The 26344-nt window shown below is 43.4% G+C and overlaps 1 protein-coding gene across 2 annotated transcripts in view; it reads right to left on the reverse strand.

Annotated features, from left to right (window-relative positions):
- Positions 1-26344, reverse strand: part of SYN3 (synapsin III) — a 465355-nt gene that overhangs the window by 346459 nt on the left and 92552 nt on the right. For both annotated transcript variants that reach the window (XM_045463689.1, XM_045463690.1), the window contains exon 4: positions 25695-25786. In XM_045463689.1, the coding sequence (XP_045319645.1) occupies positions 25695-25786 (92 nt within the window). The remainder of the gene's footprint in view (positions 1-25694; positions 25787-26344) is intronic.

The following is a 26344-nucleotide window of genomic DNA, read 5'->3' on the forward strand; positions in this document are numbered from 1 at the left end:
CCACAAGATGCAAGGGGCCCACCTAGGCTTCTGAGTAACTCATGAAGTTCTGCCACATGTAACTTTAAGTGAGTGAGAAATGGGCTTCTTCTGTATTAGGCCACCAAGGCTGTTTTCCCACAATTAGCCTACCCTAACACACACAGTAAAACCAGGACAAGGATTTTAGAGGCATTTGGCCTCTACACCTGGTGTTTTCCCACCCTCTTTCCAAACAAGCAGACAAAGCCCCTTATGTTTGTAGGGTCTCTGGATTTTACAAAGCATTTGGACAAGTAATGGGCCGGGCTCTTCCTCCACACCACTAACCACCGGGATGTAACTATCACCCACTGTGGGAAGTTTTCAAATGGGGTAAGGTGTGGGGGCTAGCCACAGCTCTGGCACCCATTACCCAAGAGCAGGTACCCTTCTCAACTAGTTCTGGGACAAAATTAAGCCCCCAAATCCAAAGGCATCCCTTATATGTAATGAACTAACTTCTCTCTTGTCCATCTATAATGGTACAAGTTATGTACCAGCCCTGGAAGAACTGTGAAAGTACACATTCACAGAGTTTTCTGTGTGCTGTGGTTCAGAGAAGGATTCCCCCAACTGCAAGGCACTTCCCTTCTCTGAGTCTTGGTTTTCTCATCTGTTAACACTGCAGGGTGGAATCCGATGAACTTGAGAATTTCTGGCCAGCTGTAACTTTCTATCATCTCATTTAAAAAAAAAAAAAAAAGGCAATATTTTGGTTCTAGGATGGGCCAGACAGGTTTTCCACATTATTTCATTCAGTTGTGAAACCAAGAGGAATAAGATTTGGGGCGGGGGGAATAAAAGAGCAGATGGAACTCCTCACTGCCAGCTGCCTTCCACGAAGTTGGTATTCAGTAAGATCCAGGTGGGTGGCAAACTGACAGAGTATTATGTGAGCTTGTGGCTTCACTGCGCTTACAACCTGGCTGGGAAGACAAGAACCACACATGCAAAACCCAGAAACATGGTAGAGAGTAGGGAGCAGAGTCTAGGCAGTCAGGTAGCAGGGGGGGAAAGCTCTACCCTACCTCGCCCCGCCCACCTCCAATCACTGATTCTCTACAGACACAACTGCACTCAGCACTTGCTGCAGGCCAGACGCTGCTTGGGTGCTTTGTCTTCATGTTTCATTTCACGCTCCCAGGAGCTCTGCCAGGAGGGCATGACTGTCCGTGTTCAAAGAGGAGGGACACAAGAGGCACATGCATATTAAGTACAGGCCAGGGCCCCCACACAGGTCATCTGAACAGGTGTGTGTGGCTGCAGGGCCTGTGTCTCTGCCCTCCCCTGTCCCAACCTTCCAGTTGTTCTGGCTTCTCCAGCTCTTGAAGAAGAGACGCTGGCATCCTGCCCTTTGATGGTCAAGAATGACAAAGCCAGATCCCTGGGGAGACCTCAGCTTGCAGGGCACCCCTGGCAGAGAGGTCCCATTCTCAGCTGAGGGGTGCAGCAGGGTAGGCATCCTCAGCATAGCCCCCAACACATGCTGAGAAGTCCCTGAGACAAGAGAGCCAGAGGTTTGCACAGCTGGAGGCCTTGGGGAAAGGCCTGGGAGCAGCTGAAATGAACTGACCCCATCTGGAAGCAGAGCCCCCTCCAGGGACAAGGAGGGAGGGAAGGAGACAGGAAGTGGCTGATCTGCTTGTTCTCAGGAAGCCACAAGGCCTGAGAGAAGCCATTCCCTGGAAACCAAAGATCTGGCATTTCTCAATTTGTGCTCCTGGGACCCCCTGCATCATGTGCACCTGGCATTTTGGAAAAAGGGGATTCTCAGGTCACAAACATAATGAATCCAAATCCCTGGGAAGGGGAACAGGAATCTGCATGTTAGAATAACTCATCAGATGGTTCTGAAGCTCACCAACGTTTAACAACTGAAATCCTCACTTCTCTGAAACAATTACACCAGTTCTTCCTTAGATGCACTACTCATTTCTGCCAATTTGTCCATCAGTGATCCTTAACCCCAGGAGAAAAATAATAAAAAGGTTAATTTTTACTGAGTGTTCATCATCTGTCCCATATTCTTCTAAGCACTAGATGGATCAACTCATTTAAAATCTTCACAGCCTCCTTATAAGATTAGTACTATCATTAGCTTCACATTGCATATAAAGAAAATGAGGCACAGAAAGAGTAAGAAACTTTAAGAAGTCACACAGTAAGTGGCTGGTCCAAATATGGACCCAGGATCTGACTCTCAAACTTGAGCTCTTAACCCCTATGACACACAAGCATTATGGGAGATTCCATTTATGGAAGACCCACTTGGTGCCAGACGCCTTGCCCAGGCACTTCGGGCATTAAACAGACATTCACTGAATGTCTTCTATGTGCCAGGAACTGTTGTTCAAAGCAAGGTCTGGCCAGGCCGGGACCAGGATAAAGTAAGTGAAGTATTCAACTTGGGCACAAAATTTGAGGGAGAAGTGACCCAAAATTCAGTAACCAAGGTAAATAATATTTAAATTCAGTATTTAAAGAACCAAAATCAAGAAACTGTCTATGGGCTGGCCACCTGTCTTTGTAAATAAAGTTTTATTAGAGAGGGATAATATAAAAAAAAAAACACTCAAACGTTCATACCCTAATGGAGCTCACATGAATGGTATCATCCAATCTTTACCACAATGGCCCCAAAGGGCAGGTATTAATATCATTACTGTTTCACCTACACTAACCTCCCCATGGGTGGCTAATGATTATAAAAGTTAATGATTATAAAGGCTGACAACATGCCAGATGCTGTTTTATAAGTACCTTACAAATATTATTTTATTCCTTACAACCTCCTTGTAAAGAAAGGGTCATCATCATCCCCATTTTACATATGGTAAAAGTAAAGCACAAATAAGTTTTATAATTTGTCCAAGGTCAATACAACCAGTAAAAGGCAGGGCTAAAATGTGAACCCAGGCAGCCATACTCCAAAGGCTATACTCTTAACCAGAAGAATAAGTATACATGTGAAACTACAACCCACAGGCCAAATCTGGCCAAATCCAGCCCACCATCTGTTTTTATAAATAAAGTTTCATTGGCACACAGCTATACTCACTCATTTATGTACTGTGTAGGTCTACTTTCATGCCACAATGATAAAGTAGAGTAGTGGTGACAGAGACCATATGGGCTGCAAAGCTCAAAATATTTGCTATTTTTACCCTTAACAGAAAAAGTCTGATAACCGCTGCCCTTACCTACTATGGAATAACCTGTGATCAGCACAGAAGCTCAGAGAGTAAAGTTATGTGCACAGTTAGAAGGGAACAGAGATGGGATAGGAACCCAGTTGTGTCTCTGAGGACCATTACTTTTCAATCTCTGCCTGGCTATGTACTCCCCCATGAACGCCAATGCCTCCTTGTTTCCCAGAGCTTACCACGGTGCCTGGCCCAGGAAAGGTGCTCCACAAATGTTCACTGAATGAATGAATGGTCGAGTCTTAGGATATCATATTGTGATCAAGCCGAGAGAAACAATTAGACGGATCCTACCCAGGAATATCCAGTCTTCCTATTATCTCCATTAGGAGCCAAGACTCTTGAGGTCTTGTTGCTATGGTAATCTGTCCCAATAGCCTAAATGGATTGGTAGGCTTAAAGTGTTCTGAGGATGTCTTCATTATCTGTACCTAGCATGCTGTCCATCCCAGATTAGAGAATCTCAATGGTCTCCAATGAAATATAATCATTAGTCTAAACACTCAACTTAAATTGCTGTGCCCTTGGCACTAGAGTTCAGGGTCCTAGTCTTAGGACCTTGTCTCAATCAAGAGTGGGGATCCGGGAGCTGGAAAAACCTGGCTAAATCCTGGCTCCTTCTCACCCATCAGCGGTGTGACCTTGAGTGCGTTCCTTCGCCTCTGTGAACTTCAGCCTCCCAACCTGTGCCACACAATTCATTGCAGGGAAAGAATCTATGCATAGCTAGCAAGCACAGGCCACTGAGTAGGCCTCAGAGGATGGCTGCAATTCTTTGTTGTGATGGAGACAGTTTGGGAGAGCTGTCTGCTAAAAGACCCCAAATCCATTATGCATGTTTTATCTTTGTGCTCCCAAGGTCTTGAATAAACAATGTCTTCATCCAGTTTTTTAAAAGACACTAATTCTGCCTCAGAAAAACTACCCCCTCCCACCCCAACTGAAATTTGGCCGGCTCTGTGCCTGGCTGTTGGCCTGGATTTCCAAACACTGTCGGTTTAGCATTTCTCAAATGTATCCCATTAACACTATGAACCTGTCAGCCCTCCCTCCTCTCTGAGCTCAGGTCTGACCTGCACAGCGAGAGATGGGGCCAGCAGTGTGAAGTCAGCCTCCTGGACTTGCCTTTGAGAAGCAGGGTGGTGCCAGGGTCAGTCTGCTTGGGACTGGGGGGCACCTGTCAGCATTTGCGTGAGGGGGTGCGCCCAGGTCAGACACAGACATGGGAGGTGTACTCAGAGATAGTGAGGAAGCGTATTGGAATGAGGGGCTCTGGGAAATGGGAGCAAAATGCATTCTCCAGGTTGCCACTTGAGGGAAAAAAAACAAGACCCCGAAAGAGGCTCAGCAAAAGGCCACTGCTCTGGGAATCAAGAAACAGCTCTGCCCTGGCACGGTCTTCAACTCACTCACTGTGTATCTTTGAGCAAGATACTTGCCCTCCCTATGGCATATTTACTTAAAAACAAATGGGCTAAGGTGGGCTGTGTGTTTTTAAACTCTTGCTTGGCAGCAGAGCTTTTTTTCAAACAAAGTGTCACTTGGAATTTTGATATATAAATAGATAAAAGTGGAACTGATTCTCTGGGTGAAGACGGTGGCTGTGGGAAGGGGGGAGATGGAATCGTGTCCACTCAGCCCCCACCCCGGACAACCTGAAAAAGACCAGGAGGTACCTGTGTGGAACAGGGTTCAAAAAATAAGAATAAAAAACACACATGACATGATAGCAGATCTACAGAATCTCATGTCCTGGCAGCCTCTGACCCTGGTAGCTACAGCTGCCACTGCTGATGAAAGTAATGGCTTTTATTTATTGAGAACTTTCTTTGTGCCAGGGGCTGGATGTGCTTTACTTTGAGAGTTCAAAGACAGCCATGACTTAAATCCCAGCTTCAGCAATTTAGGAGCTTCGTGACCCTGGGCAAGTTAGTTCATCTCTCTATGCCTGGGATTCTTCATCTGGAAAACAGGTTGTTCAGAGGATTAAAGAAACTAATCTCTGTAAGAATACCTAGAACAGCAGCAGGTACATAGTAAGCAATTGATGTTTGCCATTTTATCATTACTACATAAATTATTAAATGTAATCTTTATAAGCACGACTTTGTTTCACTGATGAGGGAACTGAGGCATGGAGAGGTGAAGGGAGTGCTCCTAAGTCACACGGCTAAGAAATGATGGAAGGAGGACCTGAATCCAAGTTTGTTCAACTGCACAGCCTGTGGTCTTAACACAGACGAAACTGCTTTGCTCTTGACCCTAGAGGTCAGGGTCTTGGTTGTAGTAATTTACTTAAGGAGTTCTAAGTCTAAGTGGAAGGGAAGTTAATGATGACTATGGTAATTTATGCTTAGGAGTTTTGGTATCACAGCGTATGGAGTCTGGGCATCTTAGTGAATGCGAGTCCCAAGCAGAGACTGGGAAGTGTGTGGTTGCCAGAGCCCAAGTCTACTGACAGTCCTTTCTCCAAGTCACATTCTCCAGCCTTTCCTGACACATAAGACATCTTCATGTAAATTAGGAAAAGGGAAGAGGCAGCCCCAAGGTAGACTACAAGTGAACAGAGAATACCAGACTCTCGGCTCCCACTTGGAGGGTACCATCTGCCTTTGAAGCAGTACACAAACTGCACACCCTTACACAACGACCCTCACTCTTAAGTAAATTTGGCTGGGTGAGAAATAAAGAATGGTCTCTTGCCTTGCTCTGATGCATGTGGTAGTCCCGGATGAGAGGAGGGAGCATGGAGGCTGTGTAGTCAGGAATCTCTGTTTGATCACCCAAAGCAAAGGCAAGCCACACAGTCACTTTATCTCTTTATGTTTCTTTCTCTCAGCATGGAGGGCAGTAATAAAAGATGGCTGTATGGCTCTCTCTGGGGAGCTGAATGGGAGCCAAAGCGTCATATGGTGAACAAATGCTCCAATTGCCCAACTGCAGAGCTGCTGTTGCGTGTTATTAAAATGGCAACAACCTCTCCCCTGACCCCTGACCCATGGAAATGGGTAGTCACCAGCCCACCCACCCAGAGAGCCCCTGTGTCCTGCCACCAACAGAGGGCCAAGCACTGGCTCCAGCATTAAGGAAAAGCAGGGGGTGTGGGATAGTTGTCAGAGCATAGTCTACATTCAGCCAGAGCTGGATTCAAACACCAACTCCACCCCCTGCGAGTTGTTGGACATTGGGTTAGATACTGAACCTCTTCTGAGTCTCAATTTCCCGACTACTAAAATATAGCTTGTCATACTGACCAGGCAGGAAGGATGTAAGAATTGGAAATAACAAATGCAGAGGCACCTGGGCAGCTCAGTCAATTGAGCATCTGACTTTGGCTCAGATCATGATCTCACGGTTTGTGAGTTCGAGCCCTGCATTGGGCTCTGTGCTGACAGCTCGGAGCCTGGAGCCTGCTTCCGATTCTGTGTCTCCCTCTCTGCCCCTCCCCAGCTCGTGCTCTGTCTCTCTCACTCAAAAATAAATGAATATTTAAAAAAAGAAAAAAGAAATAACAAATGCAAAGTGCCCAGCATAGTGCCTGAGGCATAGTAAGTGCTTAAAATAGCTACACAGATCAGTTCTTTCACATAATTAATGAAGATTGCAAGCCCCCTGAGGACCAGGCAGAATGAATATCCTACAGGAGGGTTTAGCTGGTTTCTCTAGGGGAATGGCACGTGAGCAGAGATCTGAAGGATAGGCAGGAATTTTCTAGGTGAAAGAGGGAGGAAACAACTTCACAGGGAGAGAGCACAGAATATGTGGGGACCTGTGGTAGGAAAGAGCGGATTGAAGACCTAAGGAAAAGTGGATGTGGCGGACTCAGAGCAAGGTGGAGGCCAGGGAGGTGGGCAAGGACTGGCACATGCAAGCCACAGGAAGTGTTTGAACTGATGGAGTGACACGATCAAATCAGAGTATTAAAATCTCATTCTAAAAAGAGTACACATTGCATGAGTCTAACTATACAATATTCTGCAAAAGGCAAAACTATAGAGACCGTAAAAAGATCAGTGGCTGGCAAGGGTGGAGAGGGGAAGGAAGGAATGGATGGGCAGAGCACAGGGGATTTTTAGGGCAGTGAAACTGTTCTGTAGGATACTGGTAGATACACACCATGATACATTTGTCAAAATCCATTGAATGGGCAACACCGAGAGTAAACTCTAATGTCAACTACAGACTTTGGATGATAATGACATGTCAGTATAGGTTCATCAGTTGTGACAAATATACCACTCTGGGAGGAGGGGGGATGTTGATAGTGGCAGAGGCTGTGTATGTGTGGGGACAGTGGGTATTTGGGACATCTCTGTACCTTCTGAATTCTGCTGTGAGCCTAAAACCTCTCTAAAAAAGTAAAGTCTATTAATTACAAAAAAAAAAGAAAAGAAATAAGCAAAAGAAGGAAGGGAGGAAGGAAGGAAGGAAGAAGGGAGGGAGGGATGGGGGAAAGAAACAGAGAGAGAAAGAAAGAAAGGAGGGAGGGAGGAAGGAAGGAAGAAAGAAAAAGAAAAAAAACTGGCTGCTGTGTGGAGAATGGATTGGAGGTGGGCAGGGAGAATGGGGCGGACAAGTTAGGTTTTTCTGTTTTCTTACTGAGTTCCTTGGGGCAAGTTACATAAGCTCTGAGAACTGCAGGTTTTCATCTGTGATATGGGGACAAACATATAAAGTGACACAGTGTATAGGAAACACCTGACAGAAAACCTGGCACAAGGTGGGCACTCAGTTCACACTGGCTAAATGTGGAAGGATGAGGGTGGCCATGGAAAGAATGAAAAATGTGTAAGGACACAAAAAGTCTCGGTGGGGGCTAGCAGACATCCTGCGATGGTAAAACACAGGTAGCTGCATAGCAGGTAAAAAAATCTCACTGTTTATTAGCAGAGGCAAAAGTATTTATCAGAATGCATGCCCCAGGGCTGACGCTGTGTTCCTGTGCTTTGGGGGCAATCAATAATAGTAACTGCTAAGTTTTATTGAGTGCTAATTATGTGGCAGGTATCATTGTAACTGCTTTATGTGATTAAGCCCATTTTGTTTTCTCAATCAGGCCTTGTGTTAGGTACTGCTGCTATCTCTGTTTCGTATCTGGGGAAACTGAGTCATGGGAAAGTTCATCAGTCTGCCCAATGTTAGTGACAGCTGGCTTAAAAGAGGATCAAAAGATGCAGACCTGAGTGAACCAGGAAAATAACAGGCTGTGCCAACAGAAACCAGCTTTAAAATGGCACAAAACAGACTAGCTATGATTAAAGATTAAATCACGTGGGAAACAGTACGGTATAGCTATTAAGAGCATGGCACTAGAATTAGCCTGCCTGGGTATAAATCCTGGCTCTTGCACTTTCTGTGTGACCTTGGGCAAGCTATTTAGCTATGCTTTGACTCAGTTTTCACATCTGTAATAGGGGGATAGTAACGGGCCACATCATGTGGAATTGTTTTGATGATTAAATGATAAAATGCATGTAACTCACAACTTATCACATTATATGGAAAATAGTTAAGAGCTCAATATATGTTTCGGAGCAAAGGAGGACAATAGGAATTTCTGAAAGAGTAAAGCCTAGGGCTTCAAACAAGGGGTGAGGCTCCAACCCAACCAACACCCAGTTAACGTTTATCAAGTACCATGCTAGGTGCTGCTGGCTGCAAGGATGAAAAAAAAAAACCATGATGTCTGCCCTTGAGGACCTCTCAGTGTGGTGGGAGGGAGGTAGGCTCAAATGCAGAAAATAAACAAAAGGCAGGATGTAAGAATCAGTCACTCATTCAACCAAAATAGTGCCAGCCACCATTCTTTAGGGATATAGTGATTGGCAAAGCAGATGAGATCCCTGTACCCAAAGAACTTAAATATTCATTCTGCAGATGGGCAAGGAACACTTTCTGTAGGGGCCTTGCAGACATGGTTAGGACTGTGAATTTTACTCTAAGAGGGATGGGAAGTCCTTGGAGGAGTTTTAACATGGGCTTGGTATCTGATTTAATTTTAGAAGAATCACTCTGGTTGCCGTTCAGAGAATGGATTGAAGGGGGCCATGGTGGATTAACGTGTCCTCAAACTCTCTGCTGCTCCTTTAATTGAGAGGTGTGGTCTCCTTAAATCTAATTTTCCCCTATGTCTGTCTCTGGTCATTAGAACGTGGCAGAAGTAATGCTGTGTACCTTCTAACTCTGGCCTTAACACACTGACACCTTCCACCCCTCTTGTAACCTGCCCTCTTGAAAACCAGCTGCCATCTGACTCTCCTGGGACCACACTGCTATAAGGAAGTGCAACAGCCACATGAAGAAAGAGGGATCACGTGGAGGGACACTGAGACACCAGGCATGAGCGTGAAGCCTACCTTCCAGCCCAGCCAAGCCACGAGCTGCACACAGCAGGAAAACTGCCCACCCGGCCCTGCCCAGATTCCTGACCCACAGACGGGAAGCAGATAAAACAGTTGTGGTTTTAAGCCACTAACTTTTGGGGAAGTTTGTTACATGGCAATGGAGACATGAGTAATGGCAGAAGCAAGGAGACCACTGAGGAGGGGACTGTAGAAATCCAGGAGAGAGAGACAGGTGACTTGGCCTATGGAAGGAACGGCAGGGGAGAATCAGAAAATGCAGGCAAGAGAAAGTTACACACACATCATCATCATCGCCAGTGGGAGAAATTCTGGGCTGTGGAGACCCTACACCCCCCATGGTGTTGGCACTGGTTCCCTGTCTGCGGCTACTTCTTTCGAGGAAGGACCGATTGTCTGAGGGCTGACTTGGTTGTCAGACACGTCACTTCCATCAGGATAAACACCACAGAAGACACATTCCAGACTGCCAGAAAATAGGGTTACGGGACAGAAATATTATTTATTAGCAAAATGGAAAAATGCCCCGGAAAAAAAAAACTGTTCATCTTAATATAACATCTACTGTTTATACACGGCTTTGTAATTTATCAGGTATGTGCATACGTATTACCTCCTTTGATTCTACCAATTGTCCATCCTCATGTATAAATGAGGAAACAAACTCACAGAGGAAACAACGTTCTGAAGCCCCACTGGCAGGAAATGGTAGAGCTACACTTTGAACCTGTAACTTCTCTCAGCAAATTTAAAATTTTTTTAGTATATGTCACTAAAATTTCTACATTTATTTTAAAACTACATACTGTGTTTCTACTAGGTATTTATCCAAGGGATACAGGTATGCTGTTCTGAAGGGGCACATGCACCCCCATGTTTATAGCAGTGCTATCAACAATAGCCAAAGTATGGAAAGAGCCCAAAAGTCCATCGATGGATGAATGGATAAAGAAGAAGTGGTATATATACAATGGAGTATTACTCCGCAATCAAAAAGAATGAAATCTTGCCGTTTGCAACTATATGGACGGAACTAGAGGGTATTATGCTAAGCAAAATTAGTCAGCTGGAGAAAGACAAATATCATAGGACTTCACTCATATGAGGACTTTAAGACACAGAACAGATGAACACAAGGGAAGGGAAGCAAAAATAATATAAAAACAGGGGGACAAAACATAAGAGACTTTTTTTTTTTTTTCAACGTTTGTTTATTTTGGGACAGAGAGAGACAGAGCATGAACGGGGGAGGGGCAGAGAGAGAGGGAGACACAGAATCGGAAACAGGCTCCAGGCTCTGAGCCACCAGCCCAGAGCCTGACGCGGGGCTCGAACTCACGGACCGCGAGATCGTGACCTGGCTGAAGTCGGACGCTTAACCGACTGCACCACCCAGGCGCCCCCATAAGAGACTCTTAAATACGGAGAACAAACAGGGTTACTGGAGGGGTTATGGGAGGGGGCATGGGCTAAATGGGTAAGGGGCATTAAGGAATCTACCCCTGAAATCATTGTTGCACTATATGCTAACTAAACAAAAAAACCCCACTACATACTGTGTTTTAGTTGCCTGCCTCCTGCTCCTCTCCATAGGCTAGCTGTGCACTGGGTTGTTGTTTTTTTTTTTTTAGTTTTTTAATGTTTATTTATTTTTGAGAGAGAGAGAGACAGACTTAGTGCAAGCAGGGGAGGGGCACAGAGAGAGGGAGACACAGAATCTGAAGCAGACTCCAGGCTCCGAGCCGTCAGCACAGCCCCGACGTGGGGCTCAAACCCATGAACTGTGAGATTGTGACCTGAGCCGAAGTTGGATGCTCAACCGATTGAGCCACCCAGGCGCCCCCAGTTGTGCAATGGTTTTTAAAGTGGGGTCCAAGAAATTGGCATCAGAATCTTGAAGATAGCGATCGACAAAATGCAGATTCCTGGGCTCCACCCAGAGATTAGGCTTTCTGGTAATGGGGCCTCTGTATTTTAGTAAGTAGGACAGGAGGTTCCTAAATTGTTTGCCTTCATGGAAAAGTTTGAAAGTCACTGAATTGGTGGATCAACACACCCTCAGGAAGCAGATGGACTCGTTTAAATGAAGGGAGGGTCTGAAAACAGTTTAACTGGGAAGTAAATGAATCACTGCATCCCTGCTCTGGGGCTCTAGCTCTACCGTGTCGCGTGGGGTGGGGAAGCGGTCCTAGAGTCTCCTCCTCCCCCTCCCAGGCTTGTCCTGGAGGCCAGGAAGGGAAGACGTGTGCAAGATGAGTGGTGGGGTGGCAGGGTGAGGAAGGGGCAGAGTGGACTTTTGGAGAGCAGACACTGCTCCAGGCACTGGCGGGCTTTCCCTGTTTTTGTCCTCCAAGAAGGCATTATTTCCATTTTACGGTTGAAAGGCCTGGGAATCAGGAGGTGGGGTTACTTGTGTAGTCGCACAAAGGGCAAGTGGGGAGTGAAGATTGGAACCCAGGACTGTGTGACTCCAGCCCTAGAGTTTCTCCCGGTATAGATGTGCCAATCAGGCGGTAGGATAGTGTGATATGAAATCACGGGGAGTTTGCACCCCACTCCTCTACTCGTTAGCTGTGTGGCCTCAGACTAGGCATTCCCCTTCTTGGAAAGTGTCCATGTCTGTCAAAAGGGGATGGAATTACCTACCACTGAGAAGTACTGGGTACCCAGTAGCCTTTTAGTAAAGTGTAATTGGTTAGGAATGAAAAAAGGCCAGGACGCCAAAGTCAAAAGGGTGAAGTGACCATCGGAGCAATTTCTTCCACAGTGGACTGTGTTAGGTCGGGAATGAGTCCCCCGAGGGAATGGGAAATGGAACCCAGCGCTGGAGCTGTTCCCAGGAGTGGTTACAGCACGTGGGAAGGAGCAGAGGGCTGCAGGGCTGGCTGGTGGTCTCACAGGTTTCTCCCAACCCCAATTTCTATGATTCTGGGAATCAGGAGCCACACTGTTTTTCTCTGTCAGAGTGCCGCTCTTTCTCCTGGGGGAGCTGGCAGACCTGTCGCTGGCCCGCTGGCTGGAGACGCATGGGCAGCAGAGCCTGGCATTTCTTTACAGACTCTCACTGTCTCTTTTTTGTACAGCTTTCTTCCCGTTCCCACGCCCCACCTCTGCAAGTCTCCAGGGATCCTGTTTTTTCCTGCAGTGGTGAGGGCAGAGGCCCTGGGCGAAGAGATAGACTGGGGCCTCCCCGCTCCAAGGCTGCTCTGCTGGGACCCTCAATGATTCATTGTCCCTGGCCTCCCAGACCCCATCCCCTCCCAGGGAGAGGAGGCAGTGGGTGGTGTGCCGGTCAGCAAGTCCACGCCCGGTGCAAGCTACGGCTGGAGTCTTCTCAGTCCTGAGCTTTTTACTTTGCAAAGTTGTGGGGTTCTTATTCATTCGAAGAGTCGGCTGGTCCTGAATGTGTTCAGCAAAGATTTAGGCACTGTGCCAGGCACTAGGGGTACGATTCAGAAAAACAGTCCTTAACCTGATCCTCAAGGAAGGTCCAGTCCAGTGGGAGACATGAGACGTAAACAATGATGATGGGTTAAGGGCTGGTTCGTTCCCTCACTCACTGAACAAATAGACATTGAGAACCTGATATATGACAGGCACTGTTCTAGGGCCTGAGAATACAGTGGTAACAAAATAAAGTCCCTGCCTACATAGTCTTCTGTTGTAGAAAATAATACAATAAAATAAACTGCATCATATTTATATTAGTTACCTATTATCTAGCTAGCTAGATAGCTAGGTACCTATCATCCATCCATAATTTCAAGCAGTGATAAATGCTTAAAGAACAAAAAATGCACAGCTGAGCCTCAGGGGCAGAGATAGTATGTTCTGGCAAGTCCCCCTGAGGAGGCAGGATTTGATCAGAAATTTGAAAGGAAGTCAGAGGGTTAAGGCATGGTAATAATTGCAGAAGCGTTTTAGGACAAAGAAAGCCAGTACAAAGACGGTACGTCAGACACTATACAAATCACTCTTCTTCCCTCTTTACAGATGGGGAAACCAAGAGCTACAAAGGTAGACAGACTTATCAAGGGACTTGAGGCTTGTGGAATATGGGCCTGGGACCCACCCCAGGTAGTCTGCTCTGCTTCTTATAGGGATAGGTGGGCTCTCCACCAGAAAGCCATGCCATCTACCCAGGCAAGTCCTAGACGCCATGAGCACAGAGGGCGTTGAATTCAGCTGCAGGGCAGAAGGCAGAGAAGAGGATGTGGGAGCATGGCTCTGATGGACATGGGAAGCACACCAAGCCAAGGGAGGCTTCAGCATTTCCTCTCTGCCTCTTCCGGCCCCAAGGCTGTCCCTTACCTGTACACCTGTCTACAGTCACGAGAAAAGAGAGGGACGCTCTTCCCCCAAATCCACAGGGCTCACTCTGTTTGTTTGGATTTCTATTTAAGTCACCTTCCCTGCTCACCCTTCCTCAGATACCAGTCCCTCTGTCTTCTTTTGCTTCAACCATTTCTCACAACCTGCCATTAGAATGCACATTTGTTTGTTTGTTTTCCATTTTCTGCAATTTAGACCTCAGTTCCACAAGGGCTATTGTCTGTTTTGTTCACTGCTGCATCCTCTGTGCCTGGCACATCTTTAGTGAAGAGATGAAAAGAGAGCAGGCAGAGCTCGATGGGTATGTAACCATTCGGGAGGTTAGCACTTTTCCGAACAGACACAGGCACTGGGGTGAGAGCAGAAACTGCATTTCCTAACACATGCTGGAGTGTGCCTGGCACTATGAATTTGCTCAATAAATGTTTGTTGAATGAGTGAATATCTGGAATTTTAAATTCCAGGTTCATGAAGTTCAGAAGACTCTAGGAAACTATGTGTAAAATAAAGAGTAAAGGAACATTATTTTCGAATGTGCTCTGATGGGATGTTTGAGAGTTCCCAGGACAGAGACAGGGAAGTTGACAGCTGATTGTGACTCAGGAGCTAATGTGCTAGGAGGTTTGAAAAAGTCACCCTCTTCCCTGCCTCCCTGGCCACCATTTTCCCACCTGTAAAATGGGGACACACAGAAAAGGGAAGAGGGACTCTTCTAACTCTGAACCTCTAAGATTTTATAAAATATCCTCTCCTCTGGGACAGGTCCACACATCTCCAACTTGCCCCAAACATCTTCCCTGGAAACGGTAAGACTGGGGCAAGTACCAGGGGGAATATCTGAGCCTTTGATGCTCTCCTCAAGGTCTTGTGTTACTTATGCTTTCTGGCTCCCTCTCTTCAACCCACTCTGAGGTCTGACCTTCTAATGAGCGGATGCACATTATCAGCCTCTGTGGTTTGAACGGGTGCCTGTAATTTAGTGTTGCCTAATGCTGGAAACTGAGAGTAGGGCTTGTGTAATTAGGCTGGGGCCTCATTAACGTCTGCCTCCTTGGGTATTTTTCATTCCTGATTTCTCCTGTCCTGTATTTCTAATCCCATCTGTCTGTATAGGCACGACTGCTTTTTTTTTTTTTTTTTTTTTTTTTTATCACTCCATTGTGGAGCCAATCTTGAATTTGGGCCCAGAATGGCCACGGCCATCACAAAGCATGAATCTTAACATGCCCTGGGATGGCCCCTGCTCTGCTTTCTAAATAGAATTTTGCAACTTTACTGAGAACCTGGATGTCTGGGTTGCTCTTAAGCCCCTCGAGCTGCCTGGCAGTGCACCCTTAGTTTGGGTGTGTGACAGAAACCAGAGTAAGGGACTCTATCATTTTAATTGCTGCAATTACTGATGACTTAACCAACTTGTGTACAATACTTTGCTATTTATAAAACACTGCTAGAATCTGACCTTGAGCAGAGACTTGATCTGCTTTGTTCATGGTAATTTCCTAAGACAGTTAATCTCTTTTTGTGCCTCCTGCCCCCATTCTGTGGGGTATCTGTAGATGGCATCGACTCGGCTCTCTTTCTCCCTGATCTCTACTTGGCTTTGGCCAAAATGAGGCCCCAACAGAAGCCTGGAGGGCAGGGGAGGGAAAGGTAGTGATGTTTCTCGATAGTGCCCACCCTGCTTCAGTACTATGACTCTGGAGGTAGCTGTGTTCCTCCACCACTGCTGGTTCAAGCAGGTAACTGTCCTGCTCAAGTCTAGGTGAACCCTACTAGATTAAATCTACTAATTCTATTTCCTCTCCCACCCCTTCATCCCTGGGGATGATAATGGCTTCCTGCTGTTGTTAGATGCTGGATGCATCATGTTCCCTTAGCTCCACACACTCCTCTGTTAAGTGGTTCCTTCACAAAAATGTTTATATAAACCATTTGGGGATGAATTCTGTTTTCTGCCTAGCCCCTGTCTGATACAATGCTCCATATCTGGAAAACAGCCTGCAACCTAGCAGGCCCTTAATAAATATTTGTGAAATGAATGAGCAAACTTTTCGCAAAAACAATGTAAAATAATATGATCACCTTTTACAGATAAACAAGTAAAGGCACAGAGAGGTAAGTTCCCAAATCTGAGCAATGATTTTCTAAGGGACAGCAAAACACACTCATCTTATACCCTGGATGAGCCTGTATCACACTCAGCGCCCTGGAGAAATCTCTGACTCCTGCTGCCTGCTGTACAGACTCTGAGTCCACACATGCCAGCCTGGGGTGGACTCAAGAGGGACAAATGCCATGGAGTGGACAGGGGTAAAGTGAGGAGGAGATTAACAAAATCTCAGGATTTAAAGACATTTGGAAACTCATTTGGCATAGAACCAGAAACCCGGGTTCAAATCCCCAAATGCTGCCTGCCACTTCCTTTTTTCTCACTCTATTGAGATGTGACTGACCAATAAAAATTGCATATATTTAAGGTGTAAACATGTTTTCATATATGTATACTTTACGGAATCCTTGCCACAATCAAGTTAATTAACATATCCTTCATCTAACAAACATAGTTAACCAGTTTTCTTCCTGCTAAAAGCACTTGAGATCAACGTGCTCAGCAAATTTCAAACACACAATACGTTATTATCAACCATGGTCACTATGCTGTACATTGTCCCCAGAACATACTCATCTTATAACTGAAAGCATGTACCTTTGACCAAAGTCTACCCATTCCCCCAAATCTGCCAGCCCCTAATAACCATCATTTCATTCCTTGTTGCTATAGGTTCAGCTATTTCAGATTCCACATAAAAGTCTACCCATTCCCCCAAATCTGCCAGCCCCTAATAACCATCATTTCATTCCTTGTTGCTATAGGTTCAGCTATTTCAGATTCCACATAAAAGTGAAATCATGTGGTATTTGTCTTTGTGTGTCTGGCTTACTTCACTTAGCATAATGTCCTCTAGGTTCATCCATGTTGTTACAGATGGCAGGTTTCCTTCTTTTTTTTTTAAGGCTGAATAATATTCCATTGTCTATATACCACATTTTCTTTACCCATTCACCCACTGACAATTATGTAGGTTGTTTCCACATCTTGGCTACTGTGAATAAGGCTGCAATAAACACGGGAGTGTACATATCTCTTCAAAATAGTGATTTTATTTCCTTTGAATATACACCCAGAAGTGGGATTCCTGAATCATATGATAGCTCTATTTTAATTTTTTTTAATTAAAATTTTGACCTCCATACAGTCTCCCATAGTGGCTGCACCAATGTGCCTTCCCACCAATAGTGCATGAGGGTTCCCTTTTGTCCACATCCTTGCCAATGCTCTCTATCCTTTGCCATCCAAACAGGTGTGAGATGATATCTCACTGTAGTTTTGAGTTGAATTTCCCTGATTAGTGATGTTGAACATCTTTTCATATGCTGGTTGGCCATTTGTATGTTTTCTTTAGAAAAATGTCCATTCAGGTCCTTTGGCCATTTAAAAAGATTGGATATTTGGTCTCTTGCTCTGGAGTTGTATGACTTCTTTATATATTTTGGATATTAACCCATTATCAGACAGGTGGTTTGCAAATAGTTTCCCATTCTGTATGTTGTCTTCTGTTTGTTGATTGTTTCCTTTGCTGTGCAAGAGTTTCTTAGTGTTAGTTTAATTTTCCTTCTGTTATATTTTTTTTCTAGTTTCATATAATTGTGGTCTGCAAAGACACTTGATATTATTATTTCAATCTTCTTAAATTTGCTAAGACTCATTTTGTAATTTATAATCTATCCTGAAGAATGTTCCTTGTGCACTTGAGAAGAATGTATATTTTGTTGCAATTGGATGCAATGTTCTGTGTACGTCTGTTAGGTCCATGTGATCTAAAGTGTAATTCACGTCCAATGTTATCTTACTGATTTTCTGTCTCAATGTAACCAATGTTGAAGGTAGGGTACTGAAGTTCTCTACTATTATTGTATTGCTTTTTTCTTCCTTTAGACTTGTTAATATTTGCTTTATATATTTAGGTACTCTGATATTGGGTGCACAGATATAGTTACAATTGCTATATCCTCCTGATGAACTGATCCCTTTATCATTATATAATGTCCTTTGTTGTCTCTTGTTACAGTTTTTGACTTAAAGTCTATTTTTTCTGATATAAGTATAGTGACCCTGTTCCCTGTTGATTTCTATTAGCATGGAATATCCTTTTCAAACCCTTTACTTTCAGCCTATGCATGTCTTTAAAGTAAGTGCTTTTAAAGTCTCCTGTAGGTAGCATATTGCTGGATCTTGTTGTTTTTTTTTTTTTTCTTGTTTTGTTTTTTAATTCATTGAGCCACTCTGTGCCTTTTAGAGAATTTAATCCATTGACTTTGTTTTTTTTTTTTTAATTTGAGAGAGAGAGAGAGAGAGAGAGAGAGAGGACGAGCCTGACACAGGGCTCTATCCTCTGACCCTGGGATCACAACTTTGAGGAGAAATCAAGAGTTGGACACTCAACTGACTGAGCCACCCAGGTGCCCCTAATCCATTTACTTTTAAAGTAGTTATTAATATATAAGGACTAACTATTGCCATTTGTTAATTGTTTTCTGGCTGGTCTGTAGTTCTTTTGTTTCTTCTCTTGCTGTGTTCCTTAGTGATCTGATGATTTTCTGTAGTGGTATGCTTTGAATCCTTTTTCTGTTTCGTGCATCTACTATAGGTTTTTGCTTTACGCTTACCATGAGGCTTACATAAAACAGAGTTATAACAGTTCATTTTAAGCTAATACTTATTTAACTTCAATCACATACAGATTCCTTTACTTCCCCCACTACATTTTATGTTTTTGATGTCACAATTTACATCTTTTTGTATTCATTAGCAAATCATTATAGCCATAGTTATTTCATAGTTCTATAGTTATTTAAAAGATAAAAGTATTTTGTCTTTATACTAGAGTTAAAAGTGATTTACACACCACCATTACACAAATACAGTATTCTACATCTGACCAGATACTTAACCTTTATCAATGAATTTTATACTTTCGTATGTTTTCAAGTTACTAATTAGTATCCTTCCATTTGCTAAATTCCCACCGACTAAAAGTCAGGTGCTTGGATCCCCTCAATATTTTCTACCAAATGGCTGTCGAACTTTTGCACACCACTCCTAATGAGGAACTTACTGCCTTCTTTTAAGCAGCTCCTACTATGAGACAGTCTCTCCTTTGTTAAAGAGGTGGTCCAGGGCAGTGGTGCCCCACACAGGCTCTGGGGCTAGATTGCCTAGGTTTGAACACTAGCTTCGCCACTTACCGGCTGGAGGCCTTGATTCCATCACCCAACTCATTGGTGCTTCAGCCTTCCTATCTAGAAACTGTGGATTATAATAGTACATACCTTATAGAGTTGTTGAAAGGATGAAATGAGTCAATACATGTTAAGTGCTTGGAGCAGTGCCTAGCACGTAGGAAATGCTATAAAGTGTTTGTTAAATAAATAAAAATTCATGAATTTTGTATGTGCAATTCAAGCTGGCTTAATCAAAAAGGGATTTTTTTTGGCTAAGGTTTGGAGATGAATCTGGATCCAGGGCCTTGAATAACATCATCCGGTCATCCATTCACTGTCTCTCTCTTGGCCATGTTTCCCTTTGCCTCAGCTTCAATCTCAGCAAAGCCTTCCCTCAAGGGGAAAAAGAGATGGCAACCAGCAGTTCCAGGTATGCATCCCACCAGCTCAGCAGCCCCAGCAGAATACACATGTTTCTGCCAGCCAAGGGTTCCAGTAAAAATCTCACAATGGATTCTCCCTGGCTTGGCTTACATCCCACTGCAGTGTTCTGATTCAGTCTGACACCAGCTGGCATCAGCTCCAGACACCACACAGACCGTAAGTTGGGGAGGGGTCACCCAAGTGGAGAATCTAGGTCCCGTTCCCCAAAGTAGAAAAAACGAATGCTGGAGAAGACCAGCAGTGGTCTGCTCTACCACGCATCCTGGTCAACTTTTAGGGAAGAACTTCCTATGAACATGACTTCAGAAGACGTAGGCCTTGCTCGTTCTGCAAACTTGGAAATAAATGATCAAGGGCATTGTCAGTGCAACACCCGAGTCTCTTTGAAAGCACGTACTGCAAGCCAAGCACACTGCTCAACATTCCTACTTTGGAAGACCAACAGTTAGGGCTCGAAACAGCACTACCTGCCTGACACCCTGTCTGTAGGACACACTGTGAGTTGGGCTGGAACTACGTGGTTTGTGTGCACATTCTCCCAGGTCTGTAACTTGTGGCTTGCCAAAACAAGCTGTCTAGTGAGACGGTAAGCACCATTCTGGGCGTGGATACAACAAATCTCAACAGCCTCATGGACCCCTAATGCCAGGTCTCTGGCTAAATTGGCACTGCTCTCATGGCTGTCGCTACTCAAGGTAAGGTCTTCCACCACCACCAGCAGCATCTAGGAGCTCATAGGAAATTCAAAATCTCAGGTCCTACCTGAAGACCTGATGAATGAGAATCTGCAGTGGAACAAGATCTTCAGGGGTTTATACGCACATTATAATTTGAAAAGCACTACGTATTAGTTTTCTAGGGCCGCCTAAACAAAGTAGCACAAACTGGATGGCTTAAAACAACAGAAAAGTATTCTCTCACCGTTCTAGAGGACAGAAATCTGAAAGCAAGGTGTTGGCAGGACTGGTTTCTTCTGAGGGCTGAGAGAGAATTTGTTCCATGCCTATCTCCTAGCTTATTGATAGCAATTACTGGCATTCCTTGGCTTGTACACTTATCACTTGAATCTTTCACCATCACTCGGCACTTTCCCTGTGTCTCTGTGTCCAAATCTCTCTCTTCTTTTTTCTTTTTTTAATGTTTATTTATCTTTGAGAGAGAGAGAGAGAGAGAGAGAGAGAAAGGGAGGGAGAGAGAGAGGGAGAGAGAGAGTCCAAGTGAGGAAGGGGCAGAGAGAGAGGGAGACACAGAATCTGAAGCAGGCTCCAGGCACTGTGCTGTCAGCACAGAGCCCGACACGGGGCTTGAACCAATGGATCGCACGAGATCATGACCTGAGCTGAAGTCGGACACTTAGCCAACTGAGCCACCCAGGCGTCCCAAATCTCCCTCTTTTTATAAGTACACCAGTCATAGTAGATTAAGGGCCCACACTACTCCAGTGTGACCTCATCTTAACTAATTACAACAACTCTATTTCCAAATAAGATCACATTCTAACAAACTAGGGGTTTAAGACTTTTTAATACATCTTCTGAGGAGGGACACAATTCAACCCAAAACAACTGTCTTCAAAGCCTGCCATTCCTAAGCGCTGGGAGACTAGCTGATTAACAAATACCTGGAACATTTTTGAAAATTTATTTTTGCAAACAATTTTGCAAATTCAGGAAGAAGATGGCATGTCTGGAATGAGGCTTGGGGATATCTATTTTGCAAGGGGATTCTTGCTCAGGCAGCACACCCAGCAGGGTCCTCAGCTTTACAGCTGATCCAGCCCCAGTGCAGGGATGATGTGATAGCTATCTCGGGAGGTTCTCCATCAGGCTGCTCATTGGAGAATTAAAACTAGAGATGCCCAAATCCTACCTTCAGAGAGTCTAATGAAATTGGTCTTGCATATTTCCTGGCCATCAGGATTTTAAAACATTTCCCAGGTGATTCTCATCTGTACCCAAATTTGAAGACTAATGGGATGGACGTTCTCATTTCTATGTATTACAAAATAAGACAATTTGGTTCCTTTTCCAGATAAAGAAGCAGGACAGAAGCACAAATAATTTTGATAATTTTTGAAGTATAGTTTGAGGCAGTTTTGTTTGGTGCTTATAAATTTAGAATCTTTATCTTTTCCATATATTTATCATAATGAATTATCTTCTTTTCCCTAGGAATGCTTTTTACCTGGAAGTCTATTTTCCCCCTGATATTAGTAAGCTACATAAGCTAGCTTTCTTTTGACCAGTAGCCATATATATACATATGGCTTTCAAACTTTCTATATTGTTATGTTTTGGATGAGTATCTTGAATAAAATATAGCTGGATTTTTAAAAATCTACTCTGAAAAATTCAATGTAGATGCTCTGTAAAGTAGAGCGTTCAGTCCTTTTACACTTAATGCAAGTAATGATATATATTGGTGATGATAAATACTTAACAACTCATAGCTCTACTTTGTGGAGGTTGTAGTTCTCACAAGTGACCATGAGAGGGCGACTCCACTGGACTCATAGGCATTTACAGCTTTGAAGGGACAGAGGAAACCAGGCACATTCTCTCTGGGGTTCCACCATTGCTTCCCAAGGTGTGCATCCCCTACAATGTTTGGGCACTCTCTGACTACGGGAAGAACAAAGGATATGGGCTGGGGGACAGAAGTCTGGTGAACTGGGGGACAAAAGAGCAATCCAATGGTCATGCCTCTCCATGGGTTATGAGTAGCTGAGGGCATTCATTTGCCTCAGGGCAGAAGCTATTTACCAACTTGTATAGAAAATTTTCAACATTTTAATAACCAGTACTACTGTGCAAGTCATTTAGAATGATTATCAGTCTTCTTATACATTTGGATGTAAATCTACCACCTTATTTTATTTGTAATATCCATTCGATGTTGGTTTTTCTCTCCTTTCATGTCTTTTACTATTTTTTTCCCTCTCTTGTAGCTTTTAAGTTTTACTACATTCTTTTTTTTTTTTTTTTTTTTTTTTTTTTAGTAATTACCCTAGAAATTACCTCATGCATCTCTGACTTTTTAAAGCCTGTTATTAATCAATACATTTACTTACCTCCCTGACAATACAAAAACTTCAGGACACCTTAATTCCATTTCTTCCCAACCACTACTATCTTACTATCATGCATTTTAATTCTTCATGTATTTTTTAAATCTATAAGGTGTTATTATTATTATTTGGAGACAGTGTTTATTAACATTTACCACCTTCTTTGTCTTACATATCTTCTTGCAGCTCTATGTTATTCTGGAATCATTGTCTTTTTGCCTAAAGCATATTCTTTACAATCTTCCTTAGTAAGGGTATTCTCCTCACTAAATGTTTTTATTTTATGTAATGTTATGTAAATGTTTTAAGTAAAAAATTTGTAAAAAAAATTTTATGTAAAAACATTTTATGTAAATGTTTTTATTTTGCCCTTATTCATAAAAAAAATTTTCCCTGAAGATGGAATTAGAGCTTGGCAATTAGTTTCTTCTGGAACCTTGAAGATGTCATTCTACTACTGTGGCCTGTGATCCGTCAGTCTGTTACTCCAATAAAATTAATCAGCCTTTTTCTCTCGCTATTTTAAGGATGTTTTTCTTCATCTTTTTGTACTGACACTATTGCGTGTTGGTGTATAATTCTTTTTATCAATCCTGCTTGAAATCTGTTAAGCTTCTGGTTTTGGTGGTTTGGTATCTTTCTGAAAGATTCACAACCATCGTTTCTTAAAATGCTGCCTCTGCTCCATTCTCTTGTCAAGAGTCTGTTTAAATGTTACTTTCTCACAAAATCTAATCAACTGTTCTGCATTTCTAAGCTTTTTCTCTTTGTGCTTTATTTAGGATAATGTCTTCAGCTCTACCTTTCACTTCATTAGCACCTTTTCAGTCGTGTGTAATATGCTGCTAAATAGAACACATCCAATAATTTTAGTGATTGTAGTTTTCATTTCTAGAAGTTCTATTTGGTTTCTTAAAAAAATGGTTGTGTCACTTTTTATTGTTTTCTATTTCTGGAAGATACCTTCAAACCTGATTTTTTTCTACTTAATAAGTATTTTTTTTTTTAAGAATTGGTGTCTGATAAGTCCAATATCTGATATCTTTCTGGGTTTTCTCTACTGTCTATTGTTTCTGTTTCTTCTCATTCATGGTGTCTGTGCCTGGTTATCTTTGACTATGTGCTAGCTATTGTAAAAAAAAAAACTATTTGAAGCCTAGGATGAAAGTACCTCCCTGTATATATGATTTCCTTTCACTTCTAGTATGTTTGGGATCACCATAAACCAATTTTAATGCTTGAGGCTCCCAGAAGATCAATAAAACTGCAATTCAAGCTGCAAATACTTGTGAGGGCTCATCTACTTATAAAACACATTCACCTTGAAGATGTGGTCCTTTTGGGTCGCAGCTTATTGTGGAGAGAGCCTATCATTACGTTCCCCACCTTGAGTGTCCCTGAACATTCATATCTTTCTCCTTTGCTCCTGCTAGGCTATCAAACCATTTTTAAATTTGCCAGACTTAGCAAATACTCTTAGGAAAAAGGTAACTTTTGTACTCATTCATCTCTCTGGGTTTCCATTTCCGCATCATTCTCTTCTTCGTAATTCCTTACTGTCATGCCAACTCTTTGAAGGCTTTCAAGGTGCTCATTATTTAAAACCAGTTTTTAAGTTGTTTTCAGTGGAAAAGATGGTCTAAATCATCTAGGCCATCATTATTAGAAACAGAAAGCTACATATGTCTTGGCACATGGTAGGTACTCAGTAAATAATGGCTGAATAAGGGGTGCTGGGGCAGCTCAGTCAGTTGAGCTTCTGACTCTTGATTTCAACTCAGGTCATGATCCTAGGATTGTGGGATCAAGCCCCACATCAGGCTCCATGCTGAGTGTGGATCCTGTTTAGGATTCTCTGTTTCTGCCTCTGCCCCTCCTCTGCTGTCTCTCTCTTCCTTTCTCTCTCTAAAATTAAAAAAAAAATTTTTTTTATAAGGCTAGGATGCCTGGGTGGCTCAGTCAGTTGAGCATCTGACTTCAGTTCAGGTCATGATCTCACAGTTTGTGAGTTTGAGCCCCACATCAGGCTCTCTGCTGTCAGCATGGAGTCAGCTTCAGATCCCCTGTCTCCCTCTCTCTCTGCCTCTCCCCTGCTCGTACATGTGTGCTCTCTCTCAAAAATAAAATAAGCATTTTTCAAAAAAAGACAAAAATGGCTCAATAAATCGAATTAGCATAATTTCCCAAACATGCTCTTTTTTTGCCTGTCTGCATTTACAAAGACTGCTTTCTACTCTTACGATGCACAGAATGCCCATATTCCACCGCTGACAAGGCTTAGAACCAAGGCCACCTCTTCCTCAAAATTATTCCTGTTTTCTCTACTTCCCCAAATCTGAATCCTATTTCTTCCCCAGCTGAACCCTCACAAGACCTGATCTGTGTTACTCTGGTTGCTTAACTAGATAGAAGTATATTAATACAACACTTTATCTCTTCTGTGGATTTGCACTTTCTTGACTTTTCTCAGCTAACGAAGAATTCCCTCACTCCCCCTCAAGTTCAGCATACATTCTAAACAGATTCTTTGGAAAATGTTATATCCAGTACTTTTAGGTTTGATGTCCTGAGAGGGGAGGCTTTGAACATTTAGGCTGCCATATGCTGGAAGCAAGCAGTAGCTCATTCTAATAAACCCTGACATTTTATGGTGCTTTAGAAGAAAGAGGGCACTCACTCTCACATACATGACTCTTACTTGAGTGCTGCAATCAGCCCGCTGCAGATGAGAAACAGAGGGTAAGAAGGACTAAGTAATACACCCAAATAGAGTCACAAAGACAGAAATGGAACCTGGTCTTTTCTCTGCAAGCCCAGGGCTCATATCGCAACGATACCTAAAACCCTTTGGAAGTAATCCTTGGTATGTAAAAGTACATGGAGTGCAGGAGTTGGGTCAGAGGCAACAGACAGAGGGTAGCTCTGTGGATATCCCACACACGCCTCTCAAATGACGGTTTTCTGTATCTCAGTGCTCCTTACCTCACAACCTTGGTCCCATTTCTCAGGACTTGCATGTCCACCATACAGCCCCCAGTAACATAGGCAGCTAGGTTCAACTCTGAGAATTCAGCCTGAAGGAGAAAGGAAAACAAAAAGGGATTCATCAAAAACTAACGATGCTAAAAACTGCTAACATTTATTGGGTACTTCTATGTGCCAAGTACACATTTATACTTTGCCCGAAACTTAGGAAGTTGGTGATATTATTTACTTCCTTTTCTGAAACGTGAGTAATCTGAGGTGTAGAGGCATGGTGCCACGTCCCATAATTAATAAAAGGCCAAGCTGGATTGAAACCTACATGTCTCTGATTCAAGCACCTATGCTTTTAACCATTTCTAATTTCTACTTCCTTGAAAGTGGAAGAAGTAACTTTAGCTTCAGCACTGTACAAGGCCAGAGGCTGTTCAGTATGACATTTTCCCTAGATTTCTCCAGCTTCAGGTGTGTGATCACTTATCACTGTTAATGGAGCCTTCCTCGTCTTCTGCCCACTCTTACCTCTTTTGGTCATGGCCCTTCCCCTCACCCCCCTACATGGTTACAGTAGAAGCACCATGTCTGTGCACTGAAATAATGCTCCCTCAGTCACAGCTGATGGGGTTGGCACCTGACCCAGGGTGGAGGAA

This window comes from Leopardus geoffroyi, chromosome B4 (assembly GCF_018350155.1).
Source record: "Leopardus geoffroyi isolate Oge1 chromosome B4, O.geoffroyi_Oge1_pat1.0, whole genome shotgun sequence".
NCBI lineage: Eukaryota > Metazoa > Chordata > Mammalia > Carnivora > Felidae > Leopardus > Leopardus geoffroyi.